The sequence below is a fragment of the Pelodiscus sinensis genome, chromosome 2 (assembly GCF_049634645.1).
Source record: "Pelodiscus sinensis isolate JC-2024 chromosome 2, ASM4963464v1, whole genome shotgun sequence".
Lineage (NCBI taxonomy): Eukaryota > Metazoa > Chordata > Testudines > Trionychidae > Pelodiscus > Pelodiscus sinensis.
Window position 1 is genome coordinate 20078829 of NC_134712.1, and position 17859 is coordinate 20096687.

Below are 17859 nucleotides of genomic sequence, written 5' to 3' on the forward strand. Positions count from 1 at the left end.
ATTGCAGGCTGATATTTATCATCTGACAGAAATGTATTCAGGCCTTCATTATGAACTAAACAATTGCTTGTTTGTTTTTAAAGAGCTTGATTGGAGAATCTCCTTTGTAATCTTGCTCAGCCATCCATGTGGGCAGTAAAGCAGTTTCTTGTGTTGAACAGGGATATCCAAGAAATCCATTTTAAGCTAAAAAGGAAACCAGAGCAGATTTTTCCTTTTAATACCTTAAAACATAAGAATGGCCATACTGGGTCAGTCCAAAGGTCCATCTAGCCCAGTATTCTGTCTTCTGATAGAGGCCAATGCCAGGTACTTCTGAGGGAATTAACAGTGATCTATCCCGTTGTACACTCCCAGCTTCTGGCAGAGAGAGAATATGGGCACCATTCCTGCCCATCCTAGCTAATAGCTATTGATCAACCTATCCTCCATTAATTTACCTAGCTCTTTTTTGAATCCTTAATCTTGGCCATCACAACATCCTCTGGCAAAGAGTTCCACACATTGTACATTGTGTGAAGTTTCAAGAGTTTAAAAATTTTTAGAGTTTGACAAGGTATTTTAATTTGCCTGTAACATGCCCACAAAAGAGCCAGCAACCCACCATTAACAACTAACCATGCAACAACAAATTAAAGGACCTGATGTTGCTATTAGCACTTGCTATCTGTATTGTGGTAGTATTTACTCCTGAGGTTGTTCTTCGCCAAAAAATAAATTCTGTTCCCAAAACTTAAAAATTCTGCACACGATACATCAAAATTCTGCAAAATTTTGACAAACATTATTTGTCAAAATAACACTACATAATCACACCAGTTTCAATTATTTTGGTAATTTATTTCAAAATACCTGTCTACAAATATGTTTGCAACAATACAGACACACACAAAAATTCCCCCAGGAGTATGGAGTTAAAGAAACTCCCATGATAACCCAGTTCCTGTTTCTCTGCCTTCCTTCTCCCCGCACCAGAGCCCAGCTAAGGGGACAGACCCTCACAGTCCCTCCACCCCAGAGCCTACCTGCGAGCCCTCCCAACCAGTACACTCAAACCCCCTCCTCCTCAAAGCCCAAACATGGGACCCCGTTACCTAGATACCAGCACCCCCTCCATCCCAGAACCCAGCTGTGGAGGGCCGCTTGGCCCAGTGACCTGCACTCCCTAACTCCCAGAGCCCAGCTTATCCAGACTCCCATACCCCTCCCCACTCCAGAGATCTAATGGGAGAACAGCCTTATGCTTGGTCTCAGACATGCACAGAGTTTCCTGCATGCAGCCGTCTCCTTCCTCAGGGCATGCTGGGAACTGACGCTGCCAGGAATCCTTTAGTTCTATTTCCCTTCCCCCAGCTGTGACTTCTATGCACAAGCTGGGCTCTGCAGAGTCCAGTGGCCCTAGTGGCAGTTGGCAGCCCATTTATGTGGCGGAAAGGAAATTCAGAGTGCACAACATTAATTTCTGCAATACAGGAGTTCCTCGCGATTTGTGGAATCACTACTGGTGGTTCCGCTTATTTGCGGGACTTCTGTCCCAGACTGGGGGGTGGATGGTGGGGTCTGGGAGCCGCGGTAGAGTTTCCCGCAGCTCCCAACCCCTCTGGTGAGTTTGGGAGCCATGGGAAGCTCACCGTAAGGGCCAGGAGCCAAGGAATGCATCCACCACGAATGATGAGTGTTTCCTGTATTCTGCATTGTGCTGTGGCGCAAAAATCCCCCAGGGCTGTGGCTAGACTGGCAAGCTTTTCCACAAAATCATCTGATTTTGCGGAAAAACTTGCCAGCTGTCTACACTGGCTGTTTGAATTTCTGCAAGAACACTGACGATCGCAATCATTTGCGCAAGAGGGCGAGTGTAAACAGCACAGTACTGTTTTCCGCAAGAAAGCCCCGATCGCGAAAAAGTGCTTTTGCGGAAAAGCGTCCTGCCAATCTAGACGTGATTTTCCAAAAATGCTTTTAATGGAAATCTTTTCCGTTAAAAGCATTTTCGGAAAATCATGCCAGTGTAGACGTAGCCCAGGAGTATAGTATGTATGTATCGTATGTAAGAGCTCCAGTCATGGACTCCAACCCTAATATGGCAGGTGCTAGACAAACAGAAAGGTGGTCCTTAAATTCCCTAAAATGGTTGTAAAACTCCTACTGAAATCAATGGGAACATGAATGGTTAAAAGAAAGGAGGAACGAGCCCAAAAATCTTGTCTGCAAACACAACAGACAAAATCAAATGTCAATTTTAAGCTCCTAAGGGTATGTCTACACTACAGTGTTATTTCGAAATAGCTTATTTCAAAATAAGGTGTCTACACACAAAATGCATTTTGAAATAGCATTTTGCTATTTCGAAATAGCCCGTCCACACTGAGTGGACTCTGAATCGCATTTAAGGCTGGTCAGAACCAGTTCCAGCAGGGCATCAGGTCAGGACTTACTGGCTATGTCTACACTGGCATGATCTTGCGCAATAACTCTTTTGCGGAAGATTTTTTGTGCAAAAACTCTTCCAGAAGAGAGTGCGTTTGCGCAAGAGATGTGCTTTTGCACAAAAGCAGCCATGCCAGTGTAGATGCTCTCTTGCATAAGAAAGCTCTGATGGCCATTTTAACAATAGGGCTTTCTTGTGCAAGAAATTCATATTGCCTGTCTACACTGGCCTCTTGCGCAAGAACAGTTGTGCAAGAGGGCTTATTCCTGAGTGGGTGCATCATAGTTCTTGTGCAAGAAGCACTGATTTCACACATTAGAACTTCAGTGTTCTTGCGCAAGAACTCCCCACCAGTGTAGACAGGCAGAATGTTTTTGTGCAAAAGCGGCCGCTTTGGCGCAAGATCACGCCAATGTAGACACAGCCACTGTGTGAGGCTTCTGCCTGAGGCTATCTGAGGTCTGTGCTTAAAGGGACCCCCCCCAGACAGCCAGTTTTCAGGTTTCCCTGCTTGCTTGTCTACCTCGATGAGGGACAGCAAAGCACTTTGTCTCTGCGTGCTCTGGTTGCCCTGACTCAGGACACCACAGCACTCTGCAACAAGGAGCCAAAGCTGCCCCATGGCACTCTGGTGCTTCTCTTGGATGCATTGCTGTGAGCCTGGCTGCACTTTCTGCAGGCTGCCATCTGGGAGGTCCATCGGGGGACTGTCAGTATCCAGAAGGCCCTGTGGGAGAGCTTCCACCCTGAGGAGCAGTAAAAGCCTCCCTGGTCTGCCCCACAGGGGGCTTGTGCCTCATTCCCCCCCTCACGTCCTTCCACTTACCCTTCCCTAACCCCCCTTCCTGAAGTCAAATAAAATACACTATTTTCATGAACATAAACTCTCTTTATTTAACAAAACTGGGGGAGAGGGGAGGGAATGAAACTCTGGTGAGACCGGGGAAAGGAGGCAGGAGAGGGGAGAAGAGAGGGTAGGAGAGGGTAGGGGAAAGAAAGAGGAAGAAGGGGGAGGGGAAGCTCAGGACTCAGGGTTGGGGGTCTCGCCGGACCAACTTGATTGTCAGGAGAACCTGCTCCTGGGTTCGCACGTGGCCTTTGGTGGCCAGGCTGGCAGCTATCCTGCCATAGACGGCCACATTCCTTTGTCTAGTGCAGAGATCCAGGACGTTGGGAGCATCCCCCCCAAACCTGAACAAGGTCCATGATCTCCACCCTGGACCAGGAAGGTGTCCACCTTCTCCAGGCCCTGGCAGGCTTCTGGGAGCTGGCAGACTGCTCCTGGGGAGCAGTGGAGGGCTGGCTGCCAGTGGCTTGCTGGCTCATGTTTTGGGGCCACTGTGTCAGGGGCAGTGACTGCTGGCTCTGGGCTGGCAGGCTTGGAGCTGGCACAAGCACTGTGGCCAGAGTCAACCCCTTTAAGGGCTCCGGGGGGGGGGGGGGGCGGTAGGGGGGAAGGAGAGAAGTGTTCTTGTTTGAGACTGGAGTGGCTACCAGGGCACCCTGGGAAGGCTGGAGGCCCCCTATTTTGAAATAAGTGTCTACACTGCACTTATTTTGAAATAGCTATTTCAAATTTGGCATTATTCCTTGTAGAATGAGGTTTACCACATTTGAAATAAGCCCTCCGCTATTTCGAATTTATTTCAAAATAGCAGTTTGTCTGTGTAGATGCTAGGAAAGTTATTTCAAAGTAAGGGCTGTTACTTCGAAATAACTTTGCTGTGTAGACATACCCTTTGATAGTAACTACTTAGGGTACGTCTACACTGCCACCCTAGTTCGAACTAGGGTGGCTAATGTAGGCAATCGAAGTTGCAAATGAAGCCCGGGATTTAAATATCCCGGGCTTCATTTGCATCTTGCCGGGTGCCGCCATTTTTAAATCCCCCTTGTGCGGACTCCGTGCCCGCGGCTACACGCGGCACGGAGTAGGTAGTTTGAATTAGGCTCTCTAATTTGAACTACCGTTACACCTCATTCAGAGTCTGCACTAAGGGGGATTTAAAAATGGCGGCACCTGGCAAGATGCAAATGAAGCCCGGGATATTTAAATCCCGGAGTTCATTTGCAACTTCGATTGCCTTCATTAACCTCCCTAGTTCGAACTAGGGTGGCAGTGTAGACATACCCAAACAGTGCAAAATGGCAGTTGAAAGTATCAGCGTCCTCTCAGAAAAACAGAACCATTAGCAGTAGAAACTAATTTTGCTTATAATTTCCAGCCTAGCTGTGTGCAATTCATCTCTAATATGCCATTGCTGCAGTATCTATGAGCTCAAAAATACCCACTGGAGTCAATGTAAATTTTGGCATTGACTGCAAAGGGAGCAAGTAAGCTCTAAGCCAAGTTGCTATAGAAAGACTACACTGCACAATCTTTACTCTCACATTAGTTAATTTACACATTTAGCTCACCAACAGCAAAGTAAGCATTGAACAAACTAGACAAATGCAAACAAAGGGAAAATGGAATTTACTTCTCAAACCATGCGTCCCTTTCAACAATGAACTAAACAACCTTGTTATAAGAAAGCTAGCTTTAAGTGGCTCCATTTAAACCTCAGTTACTCCAGCGCCATTGAGATGGCTACTCTTAAAGATGGCTAGTCACAACTAATAGGACATTTAGGCCCCATTCACTGCAGAGATTTAAAAATAAAGGAAGGAAAAAGTTACAAAATGTTGTCTTTGTTTTATTGAGTTACAACAAATGAGCAACAAGTTAGAAAAGTTGATTTTATTTCAATTCCCTAGAATTATTTTTGTGCAATGTACTAAAATATGGATAAGTCTCCAAAAGACATCTAGTCAGATTGCAACATTTTCACCAGTTCTCTTTCATGCGTGCTTGTTCATACTAAAAATAAAAGGTTAGGGTTATTTGTAAAAAGTGCACTCAGGAATCTAGAACTCATCTAACAATTTAGTGGCAAGGGTTAAAGAGAAATCCATGTTGTGCACAACAACATCTAAAGCTGAAGGGCAGACAAAAATATAGTCCATCTTTGTACCGACTAAAGAAATAAAAACAAGTTCATTTACGAAGAATCTTCATTTCCCCATTGTCACCCCTTCTTGGGGATGTAATGCATGTAAAAAAGAAACAAAAGGTGCTCAAATAAGACAGAGACATGCTATTAAGGTCTTCAGAGGTCTGTTGCTCTAGTTGGTATTTGCAGGTTGGGTAAGGGTAAGATACAGCAGTTGGAAAGGAGATTTGCCCTTCCATAGCACAGAAATGCGGAGAGTTAAATAGTTTAGCCAATAGCGGGCAAGTTTTTTTTTTTTTTTTTTTTTTTTAATAAAGAAAGCTGAATAAGCAACAATACCACAAACCCCTTGATGCATCTGGCAGGCTTAAATGTAAACCATCATTGTGGGGAGAGGGAGAATCCAGAATCAGCTAGTGATGCACCACATTGAAAAGAGTCCGAATTTTTAATATTTTAAAACTGAAGCAGATATAGTGGTTACTAATTCTAAAAACAAAAGAACTCCAAACTTTGCAACAGTATGATCTGAAAATTAACTTGCACCAATGAAAAAGGTAACAAAATTCCCACATTGTACAAATCCGTTCCAGTAGAGGAAGAAGGTGAGAGGAAGGGAAAGTAGGGAGAAACTTATGTACAATGACCCTTTCTTCTTTAATGCAGTAGTAGCACTTTGGCACTATGAATAACTCGGTCATCAATGCTCCATGCTATTTTTCACTGTGCCTCTGCAAGCGTGGTTTGACTCAGAGCTGCAACTCATTAGTTATCTTGTCCCAAGTAGGAAAACAGACGGTTATCCTATTTTCAGAGACAGATTTCCTCCTTGATTATCACAACAGCATGACTGGCATCCCTACAAAAAGAGAGAGAGAGAAATATTTGATTTTTTAATAGATGAGCAGACATTAGCCCTGTCTAAGTACCTTCACATTTTTAAAGAGAAAACAGTTTCTTGCCACTTTAACCAGAAAGGACACTCTCTAAATGACTTAGCCACCTGCATTCTGCTACAAAGACCTTTTACATCTGCACTTGAAAGGGAATCCTCTGAACTGTCATTCATGTTAAAATTCGACACTTGCCAACAAGGACTTAACAAGAATTTGAACTATCTCACCCATTACCAAGACAGTTTCCCCAATTATCACCTGTAATACCATTAACTCACAAACATCCCACTCTCCCTACCTTTAATATCATCAATTCACAGACACTTACCTTCATTCCTCCCCCTTCCCCCCCGCCCCCCGCATTCCCCTTCTGTTCTGCAATGTGATTTGTCCTTTTCATATTTGTTCATTTTTTTTAATTGTATCCTTTGGTATATATGGTTGTGACTACTTTCTTCCACTATTTGATCTGAGGAAGTGGGTCTGGCCCACGAAAGCTCATCATCTAATAAACCATCTTGTTAGTCTTTAAAGTGCTACATTGTCCTGCATTTTGCTTCACATTTTTAGTGATATGTTTTTATATTAACTGTACTTTGAGGCCTTTTGAAGAGTGTGCCAGAGTTTTTCAATTTACAGAGCATTTAAGAGATATAGATTTCTATTGCTAACATAAAACGGACCTGATTCTGCAGTGAATCTGTATGATTTAGCAGGGCCTGATTCTTCACTCCCTTGTACCTTGTGTAGCCAATGATGCTTCTGTGAAGTGGGTATAATATTCCACTATTATTCTGCACAGGTGTCAATGATTACACAAAGTGCCAGGTAGTGAAGAATCAGGCCTTTCCGTGTTACATAATTTCAGGGCTACCCACGCTTGCTGGCTTTTCTGTGGTTTATTGGCTCCAGCTATAGGGCCGAAGCCCCGAGTGCCAGCAGCTCCCCTCCCCGACTGTGATGCTGAAGCCCTGAGCACTGGGAGCTCCTCTCCCCCACCACCGCTGCAAGGAAATATGGGATAATATACTTGTTTTTTTTTAAAGTTAGGATGTCGGAAGGAAGGCTTAAATAAGAGACTGTCCTGGTAAAAACGGGACAGATGGTCACCCTAACTATACTAAAAGACACCCCGAGTTCTCATGGCATTGTGGATGGGAATGTACTGGACCAGTTTACAAGGAGGTTATTACAATAGAGGTTTGTTTTCAAATATGAAAATTAGTGAAATGGTGAGTCTGGATGAAAGTGCAAACATCTGTTTACTCTGAACTGAGGTTGAGTAGTGGCTAATAGGCAGAGTTTTCAAAACCTATTGTACACCATTGTGTGAAAGCATGTTTAAAAACGTTGTGCTAGTCATTCATTACAGACCTTTTGCTAACATTGCTAATTAGTCTGTTATTTTCTGTTATTCATCATTCAGGACACAGGGCAAACCAGCCTATTAATGTGAAATGCTGCACATGCATTTGTGGTAAAAAATTTCCCAGGCCCGTTTGTCTTTGTTCAGCAAAACTCCCATTGAAATCATTGGGAATTTGCAATTGTTGTATTAGGCCGAGTTGTTTCATCTCTTTAGATTAAAGATTTACATCCTGCTTCTGAGAAGCACTGAGTGCCAAAAGCCCCACTGAGTGCAGAGGGAGTTGTAAATACTCAGCATCTCAGGATCAAATCCACGGAGCATTCTCAACCATGTTGGGTTCACCCAGCCTTTTCTGAGGTCAGTCTCGATTTTAGCAGGAACAGGATCAAGCACTTGGGGCAGTCCTTATCCCAATAGGCAATGATATCAAAAGCAGATGACTTTTAGGATATAGCCCTAAATCACTAAAGAACTGAAAACTTGAATAAAAAGGGAGGGAAACCCCAATACTGCAACTATCATTTTACCAAACCAATCACCCAGCTAGGACCAGGCCAGGCTATGTGACAGGCTGAGTGTGTTCAACTTTCTCATTGAAGTTGAAGCTGAGGGAGCCAGCAGGCACCATGAAGTACAGGGTCTTAATGCACAGAGTGATTTTGCACATTTGGCAAACAGTCAGAAACTTCTTGGATACACTTCCCAGGTTGCCTTTGGTAAATTTCTGCAAAGCACCACTCTGTGCCAGACTCATTTGCAAAGCAAAGAACACTGTGGCACACCTCTGCAGTGAGGGAGTGGATAAAACTGTGGTGGAGAAGTGGATTGCCTAGAACAAAGAAGGCACATGGAAGCATATCAGCAGAGGAGGAATAAGAGCCTCATAGTGGATGGAAACAGCTCTAAATAGGATGCCAACTGCCAGAAAAGGAAGAAACCACATCTTTGTACTGGTGGTCTTTGAAAGTAAAAAGCCTGCTTTGGACTGGAGAAACACTGATCTTAGGTCCGCCCCAGAGGGAGACAGCAGTGTGAAGGAAACCAGGGATAATTACTAACTTTGGTGGCAGTATCTCTTCCCATTCCCATATCTGCCCACATTTTTGTGATTTATTTAATTTAGGACCAAATTCTGCTTGTCCCTCAGGTACCACACCAATATAAACATGATGCAAATCATATCAGAATTAGACCCACAGACATCACTGTGAGTAGGATTTAGGGCCTCATTTGTGGCAAAGCTCCTTCAACAATCATTGTCTTCAATGCACCTGGCAGGAGTGAATCCTTAGCTCCTAAACTGTAATCTCTCTAAAAATACATACAGGTATTGCAATCCTATGCTATATGATCTGAGTGTTGTACCACTGCAGTCAGTGTTGAGTTTGTCGGTATAGAATCAAGCCATAATAACAGGCCTTTTTATATTCTGTATCTGACCAAAATCATTCTGTTCTGACCAAACTCTGATCATACTGAATAGAAGCATGTTCACTATACAAATAGCTACTAATAATTTAAGGACCTACTAAAATTACATTTATCCATTAAAAACAACCTAAGACATTTGTGAAATATTTTTCAATTTTTATGGAAACTTGACATGAACTGTGAAGACAACAGAAGTATCAAAGATAAATGCTGAAAACATTTAAAGTAACACTAGGAGTGCATTTCTAAAATGCTATTGAATTAACATAAAAAAATCACTAATTTTCAATTGATGTGCTAGGTACAAGAAAAACAACTAAGAATATAGAATCTAATTTCTGTAGGTTTCAAAGTTCATAAACATTACTCAGTCCCAAATTTAACTAGATTTACCTCATTTTAAATGTAATTGCATCTAATCACATTAGGAAAAGAAGGTCTCTCATTATTTAAAAAATGATCAAAGTCATCTACTATTATTAACTACCCTCAGTCAATCCTTTAATCGGTTTGGACTCTAATAATAATAGTCTACCTAGCAAGAATCCTCCTCTGCTTTCACTAAATACGGTATTAATCTTCACTTTGGCTACATGTACACTGTAGAGCTATTTTGGGATTTCAATAGATTTTGTTCCACGAAGGAAAATCCAACGTACGTACTTCCAGTGATTTTGAGTTACTGTGGATTTACATTGCTTTAAACCAAGAAAAGAATCTGGTCTAGTATTAGGTGCCTTAGGACCACAATTTAGATTTAATGTTTTTAAACAACTTGTACAAAACTTGATAAGAAGAGGGGTCATAGATTTTTAAAAATGAAGAAAATTAGAACAGTCGGTCTTGCAGCAAAAGTGAACAACTATTTTCTTTTCCTTCCAATTTGAAATCATTCATAATGTTTTTGGCAGATGTTTTAATACAGTATCTCTGTGTTCTCCCAGTAACTTGCAGTTATATTTCAGGGGCTGCCAGAGCCAGAAGAGTATAAGCAGCATGCTACTTTTAGGCAAACATACCAACAGATAACGCCAAGCATGTCAGAACCTCACATTCTGCCACTAGAGGGCATGGCCTCACATTGTGACTACTGAAGTGATATTAGATTTGTATGAAGGAAAAAAAAATAAAGGCTTCAGGCTTTTATCCAGCACTAAGGCCATTGTGCTAAGAAATGAATATACTAACAGAGGGTAAAGTCTTAATTTTTTGAATAATCTAATAGGTGAAAGTCCTATTAACTCAAACCATTACATGATAGAATCACTGTTCCTTAAAACGTATGTTTATTTTACTAGCCTTCATATAAAAATTCCTTGTAAAAAAGATAAAATAGTTGAAATTTAATAGATGTTCAAATATGTGTTATATTTTTAAAAAAGTCTCTGAACACATCACTTCAAGAATATCTTTGCATGCAAAAGATGTTGCCACGGTGTACCAATGTTACCAGCACTACTGCAATTACTCGCATCAGTGCATCCAATATTGCTGCAGTAGTAGTGGGCACTAAAAATACAGACAACTGCATTTGCACTGTTGCAATTAGTTCTTCCAGCACAGTCCCACAATGTACCTGCAGCTCCTTTAGTGATGACTGTATGCAATATGCATCCTCTCATATGCCTAGGATCATTTTCTTGCTATAAGCTACTGCAGTCTCTGAAAATGCAATGTGTGATTATTTTAAATATGGTGCATTGCATGCAATCCTAATGCCTTTTTAGTTTAAAAATATTTTTGCCATTCTCATGCTAATTTTACAAAATGTTAGTTTAAAAAAAATCTATATAGTTTTCAAAATGGTTGGTTGTTACATCTTCAGATTATCACCAGCAGATGTGTGTGTGTGTGATGCACAAGGGACTTTTGGAAACAGGCTTTATGTAGACTGCTGAAGATTGTGCACTAAGCCAAGACGGGTAGCTTGCAGTTGTTCAGTTCAACTGAACAATACAATTCTCTAGTGTACACAAGGCTAAATGTCAGTCATAGCCTTGAATCTTCTGGGTTTGCTAAAAATTACAATGTATTTCAATGGAAAATTGTTACTAATTTCCAGAACAGATATTATTTAACAATGCATTTCTAATACATGTTACTTTTTCTAATGGACTAAGGAGAGGATAGTTAAAGGAGATGCCATGTAACAGATTTTGATCTCAGTTACAGCAGGGTAAATCTGGAGTAATTTCAATGAATTCAAGAACTCTTTCAAGTCTGTTAAGTCAATGGAGTTATTCCAGACATACATTTGTATAACTGAGATCAGAAACTCATTCCACGTTTTCCAACCACCCTTTTGCACTTTGGCAGATCTTAAAAATATTCTTAGCAAAGCTCCTGCAGTTCACTGTTACGCCAAGTCTCTTATGAAGAAAAACTGCTAATCCATACTCAGGCTGGAGTGATTTCTGCGCTTCCAGAATAGTGTGTGCACCCCCATGCCTCTGTGTTGTTTATCGTTAGAAAGGTCCCCTCATCCGTAGGGGAAAGAGAGCTCATTTGCACAAGCCATTTCTGTTCCCACTTGGCTTGACATTTGGTTACTTGCTGTGGCAAGTAACAAAAGAATATTTTTGCACTGGGCCCAAGCATCAACTCAACCTCTTCTCTGAGCAGGGCAGACTGCTGCGAAGCCAAGATCCATGCTGACCTGTTGCAAAAATAGTCATGGCCTCTATTCATTGGAGATCATCATTATGTGAGCAACATGGACATTAGTAACTATGGTTACCTACTTTTCCTTTGCATGGCTTCATTGGCATGCTTTATGTCAGGCTCTAAAGTGGTTATGTGAGGTCAATTAAAGGCAGAGTGTTTCAGCTTAATGAGTGGTTCTGAGCATCCTTCCTTATCTAGCATATGACAAACACCAACACAACAAACAAAGAAAAAGTTCCCAGTTCCTCCCATATTGAACATTTAGGCTACGTCTAGACTACACTTCTCTGTCGCCAGAGAGATGTAGATTAGGCATGTTGAAATTGCTAATGAAGCCAGGATTTAAATATCCTGCGCTTCATTAGCATAAACATGGCCACCGCTTTTTTTTCAAAACGGAGCTTTTTTGGAAAAAAAACAAAAACAACCCAGCAGTCTAGACACAGATCTGTCGAAAATAAACCCTTTTTTGACAGATCCTGTAATCCTCATTCTTTAATTACAGGAATACAGGTTCTGTCGAAAAAGGGTTTATTTTCGACAGATCCACATCTAGACTGCTGTTTTTTTCCCGAAAAAGCTCCATTTTGAAAAAAAAAGTGGCAGCCATGTTTATGCTAATGCAGCGCGGGATATTTAAATCCCAGCTTCATTAGCAATTTCGACTTGTCTAATCTACATCTCTCTGGCGACAGAGAGGCGTAGTCTACACACAGCCTTAGTTTAATATACTTAAGACAGGGCAGCTCCCTTGTGCTCAAAAATCCAGTAGACACACAGTATGCATCAGGAACGTAATCCTGGGATTTAAATTGAAAAGGGGCTATTGACATTGGGGAGGACTGAGGCTAGGTCAGATTAACAGGGTAGTGGTAGTGTTACCTGTCTAAATATGGGAATTGTCTCCAGATACACTTTCAGAATCAAAATCTGCTAACTCAGCTTGGCCTTCCGGTGCAGTTTGACTCCAGCTGTCTGTACAGTCTGAGACAGCATCATCATCCTCTACTGTCACCTCTACCCAGCTCACATCTCCAGCATCCTCATTTTCTTCACTCCCATGGCCGTCTTGGCTATTGCATTCCAATCTGTCCTCAGTTTGATTCCCTAAGAAAGAGTCTTTTGGTGGTTCATAGTCTCTTGTTGACCTCATGAATAGTTTGTCCACATTCTCTTCATTCAACTTTTTATGATGCTGAGACACCTGGTCACAGTTCTTTGGACTCTCATTTTGTTGAGAGTCATTTTTCTGGTTTTGCTCATTATGACCATCAACAACATACTCCTGTTGGTACCGGTCAGTCCATTTTAATGTCCCAGTTCTTAGGGAGGATCTACTCTCCTTGAACCAGCGGACTATGTCGGTTCTTGTAAGCCCAGTTTGAGCTGCTAACTGATCATACTCTTGGGGTGATGGCCACTGGGTTCTTGCAAAGGTGCTCTTCAGTAGGTGAATCTGCTCTTTGTTTTTTTTGTTAAATGCTGCGGAGGATTCAGCTCCAGACAAAGAACTGGGTAGCTGGGAGCTGCTCAGCAACTCAGTCTGGCTTATTGTACCATTATGGAGTCCCTTGTCCATATTTTTTTTGTTGGATCCCATAGAGTCTAAGACAGCTTGTTCCATGCTATCCCTTAACTTCCTCCTCTCAGAGAACCAGGAATCAACCTCTCTTCTACTCAGTTTGGTTTCCACCCTAAGCCTGTCCAATTCTCCTTGGGTTGGAAAAGAGCTTCTAAGAAAACTTTCTTCAAGAATCCTAAGTTGTGTGTGTGTTTTCTCTTTAAACCTGTGGGGTGTGAAATCTGCATATGTATGGTACGTACGCCCGTGCCGCACAGCTGCAAGGGCTAACTGATCTTTTGCTATGGATTCACTAGTGATGTGAACAATACCTCTTTGACTTCTGTATCTGTGATCACTAAACCACTTCTTGATCTCACTTCTGGAGAGACCAGTTACTTCTATTAGCCTGTAGATTTCTGCATTGTCAGGAAATTGGCTCATGATAAAACTAGCTTTTAGTTCTGCTATCTGTTCCTTGGTTTTTTTTCGGTCGTTTGTTGGAGTCAGAGGTGCGGCATTCAGCTTGGGTGACACCTCAGGTACATGAACAACATGTGGACGCTTGACTTCTGGGGCACCTGATAAGGTCTGCATTGTCCGTTTCTGCCCTTGATTAGCAGCAACAGCAAGTGTAATTGGTGAGCAAGAAACTGTTGATCCATTTGACACTTGAGTTAAAACCAGGCCCGTCTGGCCAAGTATCTGGCAAGGCAAAGCTGTCTGGATAATTGGCTGTGGCATTTTTGCAGGTGTCAGATGAGCTGGCAGAACAGTTATGGTCTGGGGTACTGACTGGATGGTTCCATTAAACATCTTCTTTCTTGCCTCTTCGACCTCTTCTGGAGACCAGCTTATTCCGTGTTTCAAACGCTGGGTAGCAAACCAGATCCGGATTTGCTCCTCTGGATGTTTAGATGCTGCTGTCAACCAGGACAGCTCTGCCTGTGTTGGGTAAGGGAATTTATTAAAGGAGTTGATCATGGTTGCATTAGTGTCCAGTGCACAGTTGTATTTGGTACTGTTCAGAGGGACCGGGACCTTGGGAACAAGGTTGATATTTGGTGGCAGCTGTACAGAGGGCATAACATGAGCCAATACATCATGAAGAAGGTCAGCTCCATTGATACAAGCAATAGATTCAGTGGTTTCTGTAATCACACGGGGGAGGGTCCCATCCACATGGTTTTCCATACCTCCTTCTTCTGTCTTTTTGGGACCCTTCTTGGTCTCCACTTTAGGCTTTCCCTGTTTCATGAGCAGGGTTTTACTTACATTGATCTCACCATGAAGGGTTTCATCAAACTCTGCATTTTCTAGTCCACTGTTTGTGACAGTGACAACACTGTTTGTTGTCTCAATGGATTGCTCTAGCACAGTTTGATTATTGCGTTTGATTAGTTTCAATTTAAAATTGTTCTCTCCTGGGTGATATTTTGTGTTGTGATCAGACAAGGAATCATATTTTTTGGTTGTAAAGTTACATTCTGCACACACGTAGAGGGGGTTGAGGATTACGTTTGGGTGCTGTGTGTCAACATGCTCCGTAAATTCATTTAGGTTTTGTGTTGAATAAGGACAGTATTTACATTCATAGCCACCTTGGAGTTTCTTGGATTGATTCTCAACTGGAGCTTTACCATCCACCACTTCACATTCTTTGACAGAACTGTCTGTATCAGCAGCCCAGCCATCTTTAGAATCCTGCTGTGGAGTGCCTGTACCCTTTTCTTTTTGGGCTTCTCCATCCTCAGGAACAGCCTGCTCCGTTAGCTCAGGTGTTCGCAGCATACATGGAGTTGTTGACTTTCTTTTGCTAGCCATAGCACCTATTATGATATGCAACTGTTTCGGACGGTGACGCTCTTTTGGGGGAACAAACCCAAAGAAGCTCTCAATGGCTTTGATTTTCCTTGAATGTTATGGCCTGGTATGTTTCCAAAAGAGTTTCATTGCCATCTGTGATTGTCAGCTCCAACTGCCACACATACTGGGCTGCATGATACCTGCAAAAGAAGACACACAGGTACATATACAATTAGATTCTTATTTAGAACGAATGTTTAAAAAGTCACCCCCCCAAGACACATGCATATAGGATTCAATCCTGGAGAATGCTGAGCACTTTCTTTTCCTAATACTAGGCAGATGGACAAGAAAACACTGGTTTACTTCGTGAGTCACCAAGCATGAGAACATCTAATATTCTTTTCCCAATGAATTCAGAGGCAGGACCAGAGTGACAAAGAACAAAGGGAAAGAGCATCTCAGAATGAAATTCATTAAAGGTAGAAAATGGAACAGAAATGAAGATGATCAGACATAATGTTTAAGATGCATAAGAAAGCCAACATATTTAGTTGTATAAAGGAGAAGACACACAGTATTTGGTATATATGGTTGTGACTATTTTCTTCCACTATTTGATCTGAGGAAGTGGGTCTGGCCCACGAAAGCTCATTATCTAATAAACCATCTTGTTAGTCTCTAAAGTGCTACATAGTCCTGTATTTTGTTTCAGTATTTACAGATGTCTCTTTCTTTAGAAGCTACATCTTCTATCACCATTATTTTTAAGTCTGCAGGTTTAAAATGCAGTGTGTTTTACATTAAGCTTAATTACTTTCCATGGCGGCTTGCATATATATATATGGCTACTGGATGAATGTTGTAACTAATCCAGGGTAATTTCTAAACAAATTATATCATGATGGTCACTTGAACTACATTACATGTAGAATGGAAAGGAGACTTAGGGAAAAGCAAATATTTATTATACACAGCCACTCAATTTCAAAACTCTACATCTTATTTTAGATTAGGTCAAAATACACAGCAAATTGCTGCATCAGTTCTTTTTGAAAATGCTATAAAAGTTACAGCTGTATAAATAAAGTTTCCTTAAAGAACACTTTGCACTGAAAATTTACAAAGATGACTGAGGGAAATTTCTAGAAGGCCCTCTCACATCCACCCACCCTTAATGTACTTTGCCCCAACTGGTATTAGGATCGAACTACACGTTATAGGTTGAATTTTCTGAAGAATTTCCTTGGCTTCTATTTAACTATTCCAAGGGCTAAAATCACATAATGTAGGAATTTGAAGTCCTGGTCTTCTACACAGATTTTTATTTTTTTAGAAATAAAACATTAATTTAAGAACATGACATCAGCACCAGTCAGTACAATAGCAAACAAAAAGAGAGTGACACAAGTTGTATTGTGAACTCTGTGCTGATCAAAGGAATGGAATGTAAGTGTCAAAATACCTTAATGTATCTAAAACAAAATACTGATGTTGGTGTAAATTTCACTTGGAAGCATTAAAAAGGGACAAAGACCTTCTGAAAAATCTGTTTCTAGGTAAAAATGGCAGATTTTTCAGAGGTGCCGAGAACCTGATGTTCCTGCTGAAGTTAGACGGAGCTATGGATGCCCAGAACTGCTGGAAATCAGGTTAAATTCCAAAAAGGCCAAATGCTACTCTTGGTCAACACAGGTATAAATAAATCCAGAATAACCACACCCCTTGGCTTCAACACCAATGGATTTATCTCTCTTGTTCAAACTCAGGTATAGCTACTTCAGAAATAGACTTTAAAAACCTTGAAAATGCTGTTCACGTTTCGAATGGTTCCAGCTCTGAAAGTGCATCTCACTCAGGAACAGAGGCATTTCTCTAATTCACTATCAGACTTGGGTTTGGTTCACTTTGGGACCACTCAGGAGTTCAAGTTAGTGCAGAATAAGACTGCTTGCCTGGTGCGTGGTGCATCAGGCAGAGGCACATAACACCAGAGAACTGCTTCCATGTACATTTCTGGGGGGGAGGTCAAGGTGCTGGTTTTAAGCTATAAAACCCGAATGGTTTGGGACCGGGCTGACTGACCCCTTTCCTTATGCAGTGTTACCAGTCATTAGCAAAGACATGCACTTGAACTGAAGCCCCCCTACTGACAGAATGTTTTCTTTGATGGGTCCTTATCTCCAGTTTGTTTCTTCCCTTGATCAGTCAGAACCTGGATTTTGTAAAATGCTGTGCATGCTACAGAACCCATCTTTAACTAACTGGCAGCCAGGGTTCATAGATGGAGAGGCTGGATACGGAAGTGGACTTACGGAATGAGTAGACAGAGGGACTTTATTTTTGTGAGAAGACAATTCATTGGAGAATTTAGGGATCAAGGTATTGTATGGCCTGTTTTTAAATGCTCAGAGGAGCACAGAGCAGGGATGTAAGCAACCAGTTGACTACCCAATAAGCATATACTTATCAGGTAGTTGAGTAGTCACTTGACTAGTCGCTCCCCTCCCCACCCCCCTTGTTGCCTCTACTAGAGAGAGGCAGCAAGGAGAAGGGGAGCAGGAGCCACTGCTGGGGGAGCCGGCTTAAAAACCAGTTCCCCCCGGATCCTCTCCGAGGGAGACAAAGACATAGTGGAGGGACCGGACGTGAGCTGGGAATCAGCTGTCCCCCCTCTCACTCCTCTTCCTTTTAAATGTAGTAAGAGCCTG

At 41.9% G+C, this 17859-nt stretch overlaps 1 protein-coding gene across 3 annotated transcripts in view; it reads right to left on the minus strand.

The window, feature by feature from the left end:
• Positions 1–4321: 4321 nt before the first annotated feature.
• The window catches only part of ZHX2 (zinc fingers and homeoboxes 2), a 117355-nt gene continuing 103817 nt past the window's right edge, over positions 4322–17859 (minus strand). For all 3 annotated transcript variants that reach the window (XM_075920173.1, XM_075920175.1, XM_075920174.1), the window contains 2 exons: positions 12664–15348; positions 4322–6280 (listed from right to left, as the gene is read on the minus strand). In XM_075920173.1, the coding sequence (XP_075776288.1) occupies positions 12668–15166 (2499 nt within the window). In that variant the 5' untranslated portion in view covers positions 15167–15348 and the 3' untranslated portion in view covers positions 4322–6280; positions 12664–12667. The remainder of the gene's footprint in view (positions 6281–12663; positions 15349–17859) is intronic.